This window comes from Quercus robur, chromosome 2, assembly GCF_932294415.1.
Source record: "Quercus robur chromosome 2, dhQueRobu3.1, whole genome shotgun sequence".
Classification (NCBI taxonomy): Eukaryota; Viridiplantae; Streptophyta; class Magnoliopsida; order Fagales; family Fagaceae; genus Quercus; species Quercus robur.
Window position 1 is genome coordinate 2,991,705 of NC_065535.1, and position 12,582 is coordinate 3,004,286.

At 33.3% G+C, this 12,582-nt stretch overlaps 1 protein-coding gene and 1 long non-coding RNA gene across 2 annotated transcripts; one reads left to right on the forward strand and one right to left on the reverse strand.

The window, feature by feature from the left end:
* Positions 1-4,076: 4,076 nt before the first annotated feature.
* On the reverse strand, positions 4,077-8,103 carry LOC126709566 (cytochrome P450 81Q32-like). Its single transcript, XM_050409861.1, has 2 exons — positions 7,165-8,103; positions 4,077-4,866 (listed from the first exon to the last, which is right to left on the reverse strand). Exons 1-2 carry the CDS (start codon positions 8,014-8,016, stop codon positions 4,246-4,248), a joined length of 1,473 nt encoding a protein of 490 aa, XP_050265818.1. The 5' UTR covers positions 8,017-8,103; the 3' UTR covers positions 4,077-4,245.
* A 1,765-nt stretch (positions 8,104-9,868) lies between these two features.
* Positions 9,869-10,702, forward strand: LOC126699128 (uncharacterized). Its single transcript, XR_007646687.1, has 2 exons — positions 9,869-10,286; positions 10,386-10,702. It is a non-coding gene; the product is annotated as an uncharacterized LOC126699128 (long non-coding RNA).
* The last annotated feature ends 1,880 nt before the right edge of the window (positions 10,703-12,582 follow it).

Genomic DNA, 12,582 nt, shown 5'->3' on the forward strand with positions numbered 1-12,582 from the left:
ATCCAATTGAATTGAGACCCTCATGCACCCAGTTTGTGCTAGCCATGCTTAATTGCAGTTTGCTACCAATTAGAAAGTTTTAGTGCAAAGCTGAAAGTAATAAGAAACGGGGTACTGAACCCCGACACCTTTCTTTTTTTGGGTGGGGTAGTTGCTAAAATAGTACCACCTAGATTAGTAAGAACTAAATACCTCTTACCTGAAGTCTTTACACAAGCTGGTGCATTGGATTAAAGTCTGGAGTCTGGATTTGGTTGTCACCTTGTACTGTATGAACAACTAACAATTCACGAATAATGTTAAGAGCATTATATCTCAATTGATTGGCACTTCTTAGAGTTTCTATTAGAGACATCTAGGATTCAAATCCCCCCACCTCCAACTATCAAATTATCAAAAAATATTTAAGAATGATGATAGTACATACATCTTATACATTTTTTTTTTTTTTTTTTTTTTTGGTTGAGAATCTATCTTATACTTGATGGACTGACTTAAAAAGTTGTAAAGTGTTGCTGTTCTGCTCAAATGACTAAAATGCATTACACCTTTAAAGTTTGTGATAATTTTGATTTTAGCCCTTATAGTTTAAATTTTGGATTTTAATCCCTAAGTTTAAGCCTGTTTTAATTTGGCCATTCTGTCCATTCTCATTAATGATGTGGCTATTAAATGCCAACTAAGAGCAACCCAGCAAAACTAGCTACATCAATATTTATTTATTTTTAATTAATCCACGTAATTAATCCAATTTTTTTCCCTTTTTATTTCTTCTTCACTTTTCTTTATTTTTTTTTTCTACTTCCCATATTCTCTCTTTCATCATAGTTGGATGGGCAAACTTGAATGCCTCCACCAAAAAAATTTCTAAAACTCTTTAGAATAAAAAAAAATTCTGGTTGGTTGCCTAGAATTTTAAGATAAGAAGGGGAGAAAAATGTTTGGGCAAACAAATGAATCCTAGCCACAATGCCATTGCCGCTGTATGCCTTCATATCTCTCGCTTCCATGATTGTATCTTCACCATTGTGGTTCACCATGGTTGATACTCTGTCCAATTTGGTATTTTGACTGAAGAAACCTGCGGCAAGAGGCTCAATTTTGGGCAGTTCACGGCTTTTGCTGATATATTGATCCCTAATTGGAATTGACCTGGCAATATCGCTGCTCCTGAGTTGGCTTGGTCCTGATTGATCAGAACCGAAGCAATGCAACACAGTGGATTCATCTCAAGTGTTGAAGGGTGGCACAATGGTGTTGTCATGTGGACTTTAGCCAAGGTGGTAGGACTTGATGTGGGTTTGAGGGAGTAGGTCTTTGGGGTTCTAGGTGAGTGTGCTTGGTGGTTCATAACAACGGTTCTAGTGGTGATTGGTGGGTTTGTGTTCAGTGTGTGTTTCTTAGAGTTGTTTAGGTATGCTCTTGATGGTTGATGGAGGCATCAGGCATGGTGCTGGCTTTTTGTGAATTGGGTTTGGGTCTCATTTGGGTTGATGCGTGTTTATGGTGGTTGGGCCTGCTTGCTGTGTTTTGTTTTGTATTGGTTGATCAGGATTTGATTATATTATTTAGTAATGTTGTGTTCCATTGGTGGCGCTGGTGGCTGGTGAGATGGTGGTTTGATGGTAGGGTTGGATTGCCTGTACTTTGTTTGGATGTTGGAAAATGCTCTAAGAAAAAGCTGGTCAGATGGTGATGTGACGGTGGGGTTGGATTGCCTGTACTCTGTTTTGATGGGGAAGGGATTGGCGGAGGCAGCTGGAGTGAGGGCTAGTGGCGAAGACTGGAGAGAGGAAAAAGGGGAAAAGCAAATGAAAGGAAAATATAAAATAGATACAATGGGCATGAAGGATGGATAATTGATCATGGCATTTCTTTGTGACGTGCTCTAAATGGTGTAGTTATAGCAAAAAAAAAAAGGTCACAACATCAATGGGCATGAAGGAAGGATGAGATTCAAAACATTATATACGACAAACATAGAAATGTTTGAACATAGGGCAACAACATCAAAATAACTCCAAACTTAGAGGGTGCAATTTGCAATTTGGTCTACAAACTATTATCTAGTTACACAATACAAACTGAAGCATTATCACAAATTAGATATTTAGCTTGTGCAATTAGGCGTTACTTTCTGTTCGGACTTTGCATCTAAATCAAATATGAATTGGCAATTTAGAATAGTGGAAAAGGTTACTGCTGCTGAAAGAAACTGATATCTAATTACACAATACAAAAGGTATCATCACAGCTTAGGTAGATATACTAAACTATTTTTGGCTGATTGATCATAGCATTTTACAGACTGTAATTTAGATGGAATTTGCTGTCACTTCTTTGTTTCTTGGGTGAGTAGGTTGTGTTAACATTGCTCTTTTAAGCAAGCTGTTGTGTTCTTCATGTATGCCAAGTTGACAGATGGAATGAGCAAAGGGAGAACGGAACCTTTCTAGGTCCTCTGTAGATGATGTGTCGAAATTTCTAATAAATTCAAGATATGAATTTTTTTAATGAGATATGGATCCTAAGGGAATGTCCCATTAAAACAGTGAATAAGAAATTTTCCTTGCTTGTTGGAACTGTTTCGGGTTCAAATACAGAGAAATTGTTGCTCATGAACAAAGTTATTGTTTTATTATCACTGAGGCATTTTTCCATCTTATATATCTACTTAAACTGTTCTGTAGCAGTTAAAGGTTAGTGACTGGAACTCACTGAGGGTGTGCTCTGTTTTGTTGCATTGGTATGCAGTGATCTGTTTTGACTTTGGTTTCACCGTTTATATGTGTAATTCTGTTTTCTTGAGCCGTGGCCTAGGCTTGTTTCTACTCAATTTAAAGTGAGCAAACAGAATTCCATTCTCATACACAGTTCTGGGGTTTTACTATTTTACCGATTCATCCCCAAAAAAGAAAAATAAATAAATAAAGAACCATAGACAATGGCCAGAGTATATCTAACAATTCCTTGAGTTATCACGGCATGTCATATAATGAAGTAGCTGGGGCAACAATTTCCCACTAAAGTATGTGATCGACTTATTAGATGCTTCACCTATAATCGATCTCAATCTCTGTGGGCAAGATTCCTTCTGGATATTCAGTCTGAGTAGGGTGGTTAAATGAGTTGAGTAATAGCAATTAATGACTGATGCATCTAATTTATTTCAACACAAATCTAGCTTAAGCTCATACCAAAACTAAGCTCATCACAAGACTAAATTAAATGATCAAGTTTGTTTTTTATCAAACGAGTTTGACCCTCTACATGAGTAAGTTGATTAATCTTTTTCACGTGTATAGTAAATACTATAATTAAAAATCTTTATCCCTTCACAAATTTATTATAATAATTAATAATGCTTAAAAAATTTATTCCTTCACAACTATTTTTAATAATTAAATTATAGTTGAAAACATATCCTTATAGGTAATTAGATATTATGATTTTTTAAACAACTTATAAAATTAAAATTCACCAACCTTGCTTCTTTTTTGTTTTCTCAGTCAAAGGCGAAAGAATATTTCGCTGTGTGTTAACAGTGTGGCTGCGTGACCAACCTTGCTTCTAAGTTAGAGCAATTCATATATTTTATAAATTTTATTAAAAGTTAATTTTATATGTAATAGTATATAGTTAAAAGAAATCTTGGAAATGTGTAGCATAAAATTTTGAAATTGATACATCTTGGAAACATGCATAGCGTAAATTTTCTAAGAAATTAAATTATGTAAAGATATGGTATAAAACTCATGTTTTACTCTTTTAATCCCAAAATGCTATATCATCTTATCACATATTTAAAAAAAAACACAACCACTCCTAATTAATTCTAATATACATATATAAATCTAATCAAATTGAGAATTTATTGAGATGTTATTAAGTGTGGTAAGACGTATTAAATTTTAAGTAAAATACTTTTTTTAAAGAATGTTTTAAATCAAATACTGATGTGACAATCTCTTATTAAATGATATAAAATATGAGTTTTACACCTTACTCTTACCAAATTCGGACTTATTCTTACCAAATTCGGATTCATCTTTTAAAGGAGAGCATGGGAACATGCATGGCATAAAATTTTGAAATTACGAAAATAACAAATATAGGCAATGGAGAAGTATGTCTAACAAGGACAAGCAGTTGTCTAATCTAACCTATTGATAGATTCCTTGATTATCACGACATATTAAGTACTTTTAGTGCAATAATTTCCTCCAAAGCATATGCTAAATTGGTTCAGATATGAGAAAGAAGATTAGCCATAGCTGGTCGTGGGCGACAATTAGCGAACAATGACTGAGCCTTGGGCAAGGTGATCCCACTCCCTTCACTCATGTCCACCATTTCTTCACCAATCCTATCCCACTCAAAGCACTGTAACAGTGAACCCAAAGCCAAGCCAACAACACGCATGGCTAACCCTTCACCAGGACACCTTCTCCTCCCTGACCCAAAAGGCACAAACTTGAACCCATCTCTACCCCCTTCAAACCCTTCAAATCTCTCTGGCTTGAAACTCCTTGGCTCATCCCAAATTTTATGGTCATTGTGTATGGCCCAAATGTTAACCAGTAGGATAGTGCCACCTGGGACTTTGAAACCACCCACCATGCAATCCTCTGATGACTCGTGTGGTAAAAGTAATGGTCCTGCAGGGTACATACGCATTGTCTCATTTACAATGCAATGGAGATAAGGTAACTTGGCCAAATCTGCTTCATCAATTAGCCTATCATGTCCTACAACATTGTCAATCTCGGCTTGCACCTTCTTTAGGACTTTTGGGTGGTTCAGCAATAGCGACATTGCCCACTCCATGGTTCCAGCTGAAGTGTCGGTTCCAGCAGTTAATAAACCCTATACACAAGTCAAGCAAAATCACTGTCCTTTCTGTTTATGTATATGATTACTTATATGGTCTCAGATTTTGAATCGTCATTCAGCCAAAACTTTTGATTTGTCAAAAAGTTCCTATTTAATAATTATGGAGAAAATTGAGAACTCCTTAATCTTTAATTAAAAGAAAAAAAAAAGGAGAGGAAATATGGAGATTTTTTTTTTTTTTTTTGAGGGGGGTGGGTGGGGGGTAAGGAAAGATAATTATCTTTAAAATTAAATAATAAAAATATAGTGGGAAGGAAGTTAACAATAATATATTATAATAACTAGTCAAAATAAATTTATTTAAAAAAATGACAAAAAAATATTATAATAACAAGAAACTGGACTAACGAGAAAGCATTCAATTTTTAAGATTTATATAATAAATTATAAAATGTTCCTAGCATCACTATTTTATGTATATGAAACGATACTACCTATTATAAATTTTACTACATAAGTTTTAGTATTTTACAAAAAATCAAGAATATCAATACATAATCCGATTCCCAAACCAGCTTTGATATATATATAAACAATACCTTTTATCATCAAGTCAAATCTTCAACTCAGGAACTCAATCTCATATTAAAGATATAAATAAAGGGAAAATTTAATAGATGCTTTAAAGACATTCGTTTAGAAAATATTTTTAGAAATTTTTTGAGGAAAATAAAAAAAATAATTAATTGTTTTAACAACTTTTTATATTTTCTATGAAATGCTCTAAAGGCACAAGTTAACTGGAGACAAATAAATTATCTATCTAGTAGAAATCTTGACGTAGTTTAATTACGAGACAAAATTTAGTTATAAAATTGATTGTTGTTTTGGGTTACAACTTTAGTTAATATCTTTTTTATTGGATGTGAAAATTCATAAATCCTCCATTGAATTATATCTTCTTCTTTTATCCTTTATGCTCACAAAATTTCTAAAAAATTAAAGATAAATAACTATATCATCAATAAATTGTTTAAATTGTAAGTTTTTGTAGTTTAAAATTATGCATAAAATATAAATTTATAGATCATATAATAAATAATATCCAATTGACACAAAAATTTACATGTATATTAAGAGCATAAAGAACATGCAATTAAATGGTTAAATTTTCAAAATATGTAATAATGTTTATTTTATTAAGTAAGCTTCTTGCCTTAGGCGACAACAAATTTTATAGTTAAATTTTGTCCTTAATTACTTTGCTATCATCTTTCTATTATAAATATCTTTATCAAACTAATGTGATGTCTACTTATGTAAAGCAAAGCTCTCAAACAATTGTTTATTACCATGATAAGCTTTATTATGTTCTCACACAAACTAATGTCAACTTTTAAAACACACAACATGAAGTAAATAAGAAATGTATTTACTATTATGTTGTTAACTTGTTAACATAGTATCAATTTCATTCATTGTATAATTTGAAAGCCTTTTATAAGTAAAATGAAAAAAGTTTAGAGAATAATTTTTTTTTCATAATTTGCTAAAGTGATTAATTTTAGTGATAGAAAATGATGATGAGTTCATGTTTAAGTAATTATCCACTAATCATAGTCAATCATTTTAACATGATTGTAGTAAAAATTGTATATGTATGATAAAAATTGATCTTTTACTAGCACGCACTTTACCACAATGAAGGGGTCATTTCTTTCAATTATACATACGACTTTTGCCTTCACGAATACTCTTTCCATTCTAGTTTGTTTGTCATCTATTTCATTTTGAGGTGTTCCAAAATATTGTCCCATTTTTAAAAGTAAAAGTCATTAATTTACTAATATTTCTATTATACCCCTACTTTATTTTCAAAATTATTTAAAAAAAAAAACAAGTAAATATTTTAAAAATTAATTTAATTGGAGCACCTTTTTAAGTTGCCTTAGGAACAATTCTTTAAAAAAAACTAATAAATTTATTTAAAAATAATTTTATAAATTTATGCATTTTTATAAATATAATAAAATATATTTCTTTAAAAAATTTAACTTTTCAAATAGTAAGACAAATTCAGAGAACGGAGTAATAATATTCAACCACTCCTAAATTATAGCAGAACCCCTGCCACAAAAGATAAGTTTGACTCAACTTTGTCTGAGAAAGTGGCAGTGTCTTTTAACGTTTCTCCTAACTTATTTATGAAATTTTAATGCAAAAAAGTGAGAAATTTGGTGGTTGAATGTATTCACAGAGGTCCTATCTTTTACTTTTCTTTAGGAAAAAAGAAACAAACAGACAAACTTTGGTGCAGAAGTTAGATCTTACCAGCATGATGCCTCTGATAATCTCATCCTTGTAGTACTCAGGTTCCGATTCTTGCTTAGCCAACAGAACTTCAATCAATGTTTTCTCCTCTCCCTCACTTGATCCCATTCTTCTATGCTCCTCTATCAAACTCTGCATAAAACTATTTCTCTTTTCCTTCACCAATATCAACCTCTTTTCTTTCCCTCTATTCCCAACCCACCTCAAAAATGGCAAATAATTTTCCATAATCGTCACACCCCCTAACAATAAAGTCTCAGTCACAATCTCCCTAATCTTCCTCCCTTCCTCCACTTCACGCTTCCCAGCTATCATCCTCATCATCACGTTGAGTGTTAGTTCAAAGAACAACGCTTTCATGTCCACAGGCTGGTCTTTTTGGCTTAGGAGGCGGCGAATGAGTGAGTGAACTTCATGGCTGCGTATGTGTGAAAGAGTTTGGACACGATGGGATGAGAGTATTTCAAGGGAAGCGATTTTGCGAAGGTTTCGCCAGTGTTCACCATATGGAGCCCAAATGAGGCTGGTGTTGTTGTAACCAAGGTGCTTTCCTGCGAGCATGCGTGGCCGGTTGGCGAAAACAACGTCGCGTCTTGTGAAGCATTCTTTGGCTAAAGAAGGAGAAGAGATAAGGAGGACTGGTCGAGAGCCGAAGTTGAGAAAAACTATGGGGCCGTATTTGTTTGATAGGTTGGAGAGAGTTTGGTGGAGAGGTTTCTTGGTTTTGAGAAGGTAGAGATGGCCAATTATTGGGAGAGTAGGGAAGGGGCTTGGTGGGAGGTTTTGAAGCTTTGAGAGAAAGTGCTTTGTGAAGACATAGAAAGCTACAAAGAGCAGGATTTGGAAGAGCATGGTGCTAGTATTGGTAAAGGGTAGGAAAGGTATGGGATTGCTTGATATGGATGTTAGTTTTTTTTTTTTTGATAGGGGATATGGATGCTAGCTTTAATTTGTGGTGGGGGAGTGAAGAAAAGAAAAAGTTGAGGAATTTGTATTCCATGTAACAAGTATATAAAACATATCTTTGTAGACCCCCACAAATGTAGGACCCACTTCAAGTGAAATAAATGTTACATATCTCCCTTTTACAGGGTTAGCCCTTTCATTAGGTCAATTAGACTGATTGTTTAAGGCTCCTAAGTGGAAGAGGGTCCCAAAATTTTGAAAAAAAAGAGTACTAGTTTCAGAAGAAACTCCAAAAAATCTTATACATCTTTGTAACCAAAGAATAAAAAATCTGGAACATCTTTGTAAACATTGGTTGTTGAAATATGAAAATTTCAACATAAAAAAGTGGTTACTTAAAAATTGCCAAGAAAAATTTATCAAAAAATAATAATAATAAAAGTTTTGGACAAGTTTATGGGGCCAGAAATATATGTCCTCTTAAAAAAGATGACAAGATGTTGAAGGGTGGGACGTGTGGTTAAATAAAATGTCTCTGGCCACATGTACAACCATAATAAAATGTAAGTGCACCAATGGGTGGTAATATTATTGCCCCCTTGATATTTTTTTTTTTCTCTCCACACATTCTACACATTAATATCCCAAGTACCACACGTTTTGAAATCTATACAACCACTACCACACGTTTGGTTCAAGTTTTAGAATTACTTATTTACATTTTCCCATCTCACTTTTTGCTTTTCATATCTCTCTCTCTCTCTCTCTCTCTCTCTCTCTCTCTCTCTCTCTCTCTCTCTCTCTCTCTCTCGTCAATATGTGCATGCGCAAGAGGCAATATTAGCAAAAAAAAGCCTCAACTGAAGCATCAAATCACTACAAATTTGCTTATCTTTGGCCTTCTTTAGTTCTTCCTCAACACAAATATAGAAAATCTGATTTTTTTTTTTTTTTTTTTTTTTCCCTTTTGAGCTAAAGGTAAGTAAAGTAAATTTAATGTTTTTGGGTCATTGTGAGTGTCTTAGACTTCATCACTTCATACTTGAGAGAGCATTTTCAAAATCAAAACCTCTCCTCTTAAATCTAAAACAAGATCTCTCTTTTTATTTATTTATTTATTTTGGGTTAAAAAACATAACAACTGAAGTATTTATGAAGAAGTGCTAAAACCGGTTTAACCACACCAATTTCTGGTTATGCCGGTTGAATCGATGGTTTGTACTGTTTATCCAATTTTTCTTTCATTTTTGGTTTTAACTAATAACCGGCCTGGATTAAATTCTAGTTTCCGGTTGAACCGGTCAGTCTAGTTCGATTTGTAAAACATAAGATGGAAGGTTTGCCTTATTCCAACCAAAAAAAAAAAAAAAAAAAAAATTCAAAGATGGAAGGAAAGCAACGTGGGAATGGAAATGGTTAGTTGCACACTTGCACTTGCAACACATCACATTAAAATAAGGGAATTGACATCACATGAGTCCAAAAGAAAAAAGAAAAAAATATTAAATCAAAATACCTATAAAACCTCACACTCACATGTAAAAGAAGTGAGGTCAAGTCTTGTCAAAAATAAGGTAATTGATATCACATGAGTCCAAAAGAAGAAAAAAAAAAAAACCTATAAAATCTCATACTCACATGCAAAAATAAGTGAGGTCAAGTCTTGTCAAAAATAAGGTAATTGACATCACATGAGTCCAAAAGAAAAAAAAAAAATTAAAGAAAAATACCTATAAAATCTCATACTCACATGCAAAAAGAAGTGAGGTCAAGTCTTGTAAAAAATAAGGGAATTGACATTGCATGAGTCCAAAAGGGAAGAAAAAAAATATTAGAGCAAAATACTTATAAAACCTCACATTCACATGCAAAAAAAGTGAGGTCAAGTCTTGTCAAATTGATGGCTTAATGTCATTGGGCTCCCCGCCAGTTCAAAAATTTTCAGTTTTCTCCAGTTTTTACCTGAATGCCTCATCTCAAGCTCTCTACCTCACTCAACTCAAGCCCACTCTCTCCGAATATCCCTTATTCTCTCTGCCTCACTCTCACGGTCTCACCTCACGCACGCCTCTGAAATTTTTTTTTCCTCATCATCCTCTTGGCATTTGAACTATGGTTTTTTTTTTTTTTTTTTTCATCATCATCCTCTCAGCGTCTGAAATTTCGATCTTACCCTCGCCCTCGGAGCTCTGCTCTCTACTTCTCAGCTTCATTAGGTAATATTCTTTTCTTTTGATTTTGATTACTTGATTTTGATCATTTTATTTTCTCAGTTCTCTAATTTTTTTTTTTCATTTCTCTCGGCTTCATCTCAGATACTCCATTCATGTTCTCGGCTTCATCTCAGGTTCTCTGTTCCGTGACTTCACTGGTAAGTGGTAACTTGAGATAATGATGTGGCTTTGAAGATGAAGAAGATAAGAATGAGGGTGATAATAATGATGCTAGTGGTGGAGCATTTGGTTCATACGATGATATTGATTTCAATTTTCTTCATAACAAATGAGGCTTGAGTCTTAAAACTTAGTAGTTGTTTGTTTGAAACTTTAAAATTTATTTGCTATTTGGATGTAAGGAACTTATTTGCTATTTGCCATTTGGATGTAAATGTAATGAATAATGAACTTATTTATTTGGTTTTGTTGAAAGTTTATTATGTTAATGATGATTGTTTTGTAATGTTATTATGTTAAATTCTTTAAAAATGTGTTATATACTTATATACTTGTATTTTTTTTTTTTAAAGGAAACATATTTTTTATATTAAAAAAGAATTTTGTTAATGTGTGCTCGAATGCAATTTTTTCAATTTCCGAAAAAATGTTTTCAAAAATGGATGGCTAATGTGTAGAGACTAGGGCACACATTTTTCAACTTTTTTCAACTTTTTGTTAGGGCACACATTAACCGATGTAGAGACTAGGGCCCAAAGTAACGTATTGGGTCTTGGGTCTTGTCTAAGGACATAGACAAGTTTAAGGAGGAATGAGTAGTTATTAAAGGTTTCCCAACTAAAGTCTCATAAGCGGGGGACGAATGGAAGGAGATCCGAGGAGGAACACCTTCTCGGATACAACGAATGTAGTCCAAGTGTGTATTCTAGTGATTAAAGTGACACTTTAAAAGGCTTTAACGATAAAAATGTGCCCCATGAACATACAAGAAAGAAAATAAACTCAAAATATCTAAGGAAAAGCTGCTACCACCGTATTAAATGCATTGCAGTTACTTTTTTGGCCGCATTTATGTGGAGAAGACTTCTAAATAGTGTTGCCTTGGCTACCACAACTCACAGAAGGCTGAAAGTGGTGTCTGATGGGACAGGGTACTCAAGTAGGGACTCAGATGATCAATAAGTGTAGGATCAAGATGATCCAAAAGAAGCTATATCATGTGGGTGATCCTCCATGAGAGGGGGATGGGAAAAAAGTGAGAAAAAATAGAAAAGCAATCAAAATCATTTTGATATCCTAGAGTGATCATTATATCCAGATTTAACCTCCTCGGACTGGAATTTTATTAATATCAGTACCCTTGGTTCATGTTTGAAAGCCATGCAATTCAATACTAGTTGTTATCCAGCCCATTAAGACCTAGTTCTTTAACCCATTCTCTACAAATTTATTGTATTGGGCTTATTGGACCAAAACTCCATACATTTTGGGCTTGGGCCTTAAACTGTGACCCTACAACCAGACCCATTAAAAAATCATTAATTATTTATATAATTTAAATAAATAATAATTAAATTATTTATGACGTCACTAATTCGAACATAAAACTGATAATTAGCTCATTTTCTAGTTCTTTCACCGTACTCGTTTTTAAAACCATGCCCAACATCTAATTAAATGAGTTATTAATCTCAAGAGATCCATTGAGCCTATAAATAGGCATTCTCAAAACCAATCCTAATACACCACACTACAATCATTCTATCACACATACACACTTGAGAGCATTATTAAGTTTTTGAGGAAAGAAATGTGTTATTTTGGTGAAGCTTTGGACTAAACCACTTGTGCAGATTTTGTTTGAGCCAAATAACATTTTTGGGCTATTGCATCTTGGAGAAGACAAATCAAGAGAAGGTCTGCCACGCCAATCTTGGACCTTGCCAATGGTTAAGAGCTTGAATCTCCTTAAAGAGAGTGAAATTTTCACACTTCAGTTTAATTGTATTGAGAATACCAAGGATGGACATTGTAACTTGTGTTTTGTTTTGTTTTTTGTTTTTTGTTTTTTTTTTTTTTTTTTGTGTGTGTATTTTCACCCACACATTTGAATGAAAGATGCAATTGTGCTATTAAAAATGCTACTAAGAGTATATTTGGACGTAACTTGTTGCTGAAAGCTTATTTATTAATTTAGTGAAAGTTGGTTGAAGTATAATTGTGCCTAGAAAAGCTAAAGTTTTTAAAAAACTAGATATTAACAAATAAGCTAAAAATTTAAAAAGAAGATTCAAAATAGACACGAAAGAGATGGGTTCCAGTTAGCTCAATTGAATAA

Coding starts and splice junctions, on each gene's coding strand:
- LOC126709566 (XM_050409861.1), bottom strand. CDS start 8,016: ATGCTCTTCCAAATCCTGCTCTTTGTAGCTTTCTATGTCTTCACAAAG. Junction 4,867..7,164: donor TTATCAGAGGCATCATGCTG/GTAAGATCTAAC, acceptor ACTTGTGTATAG/GGTTTATTAACTGCTGGAAC.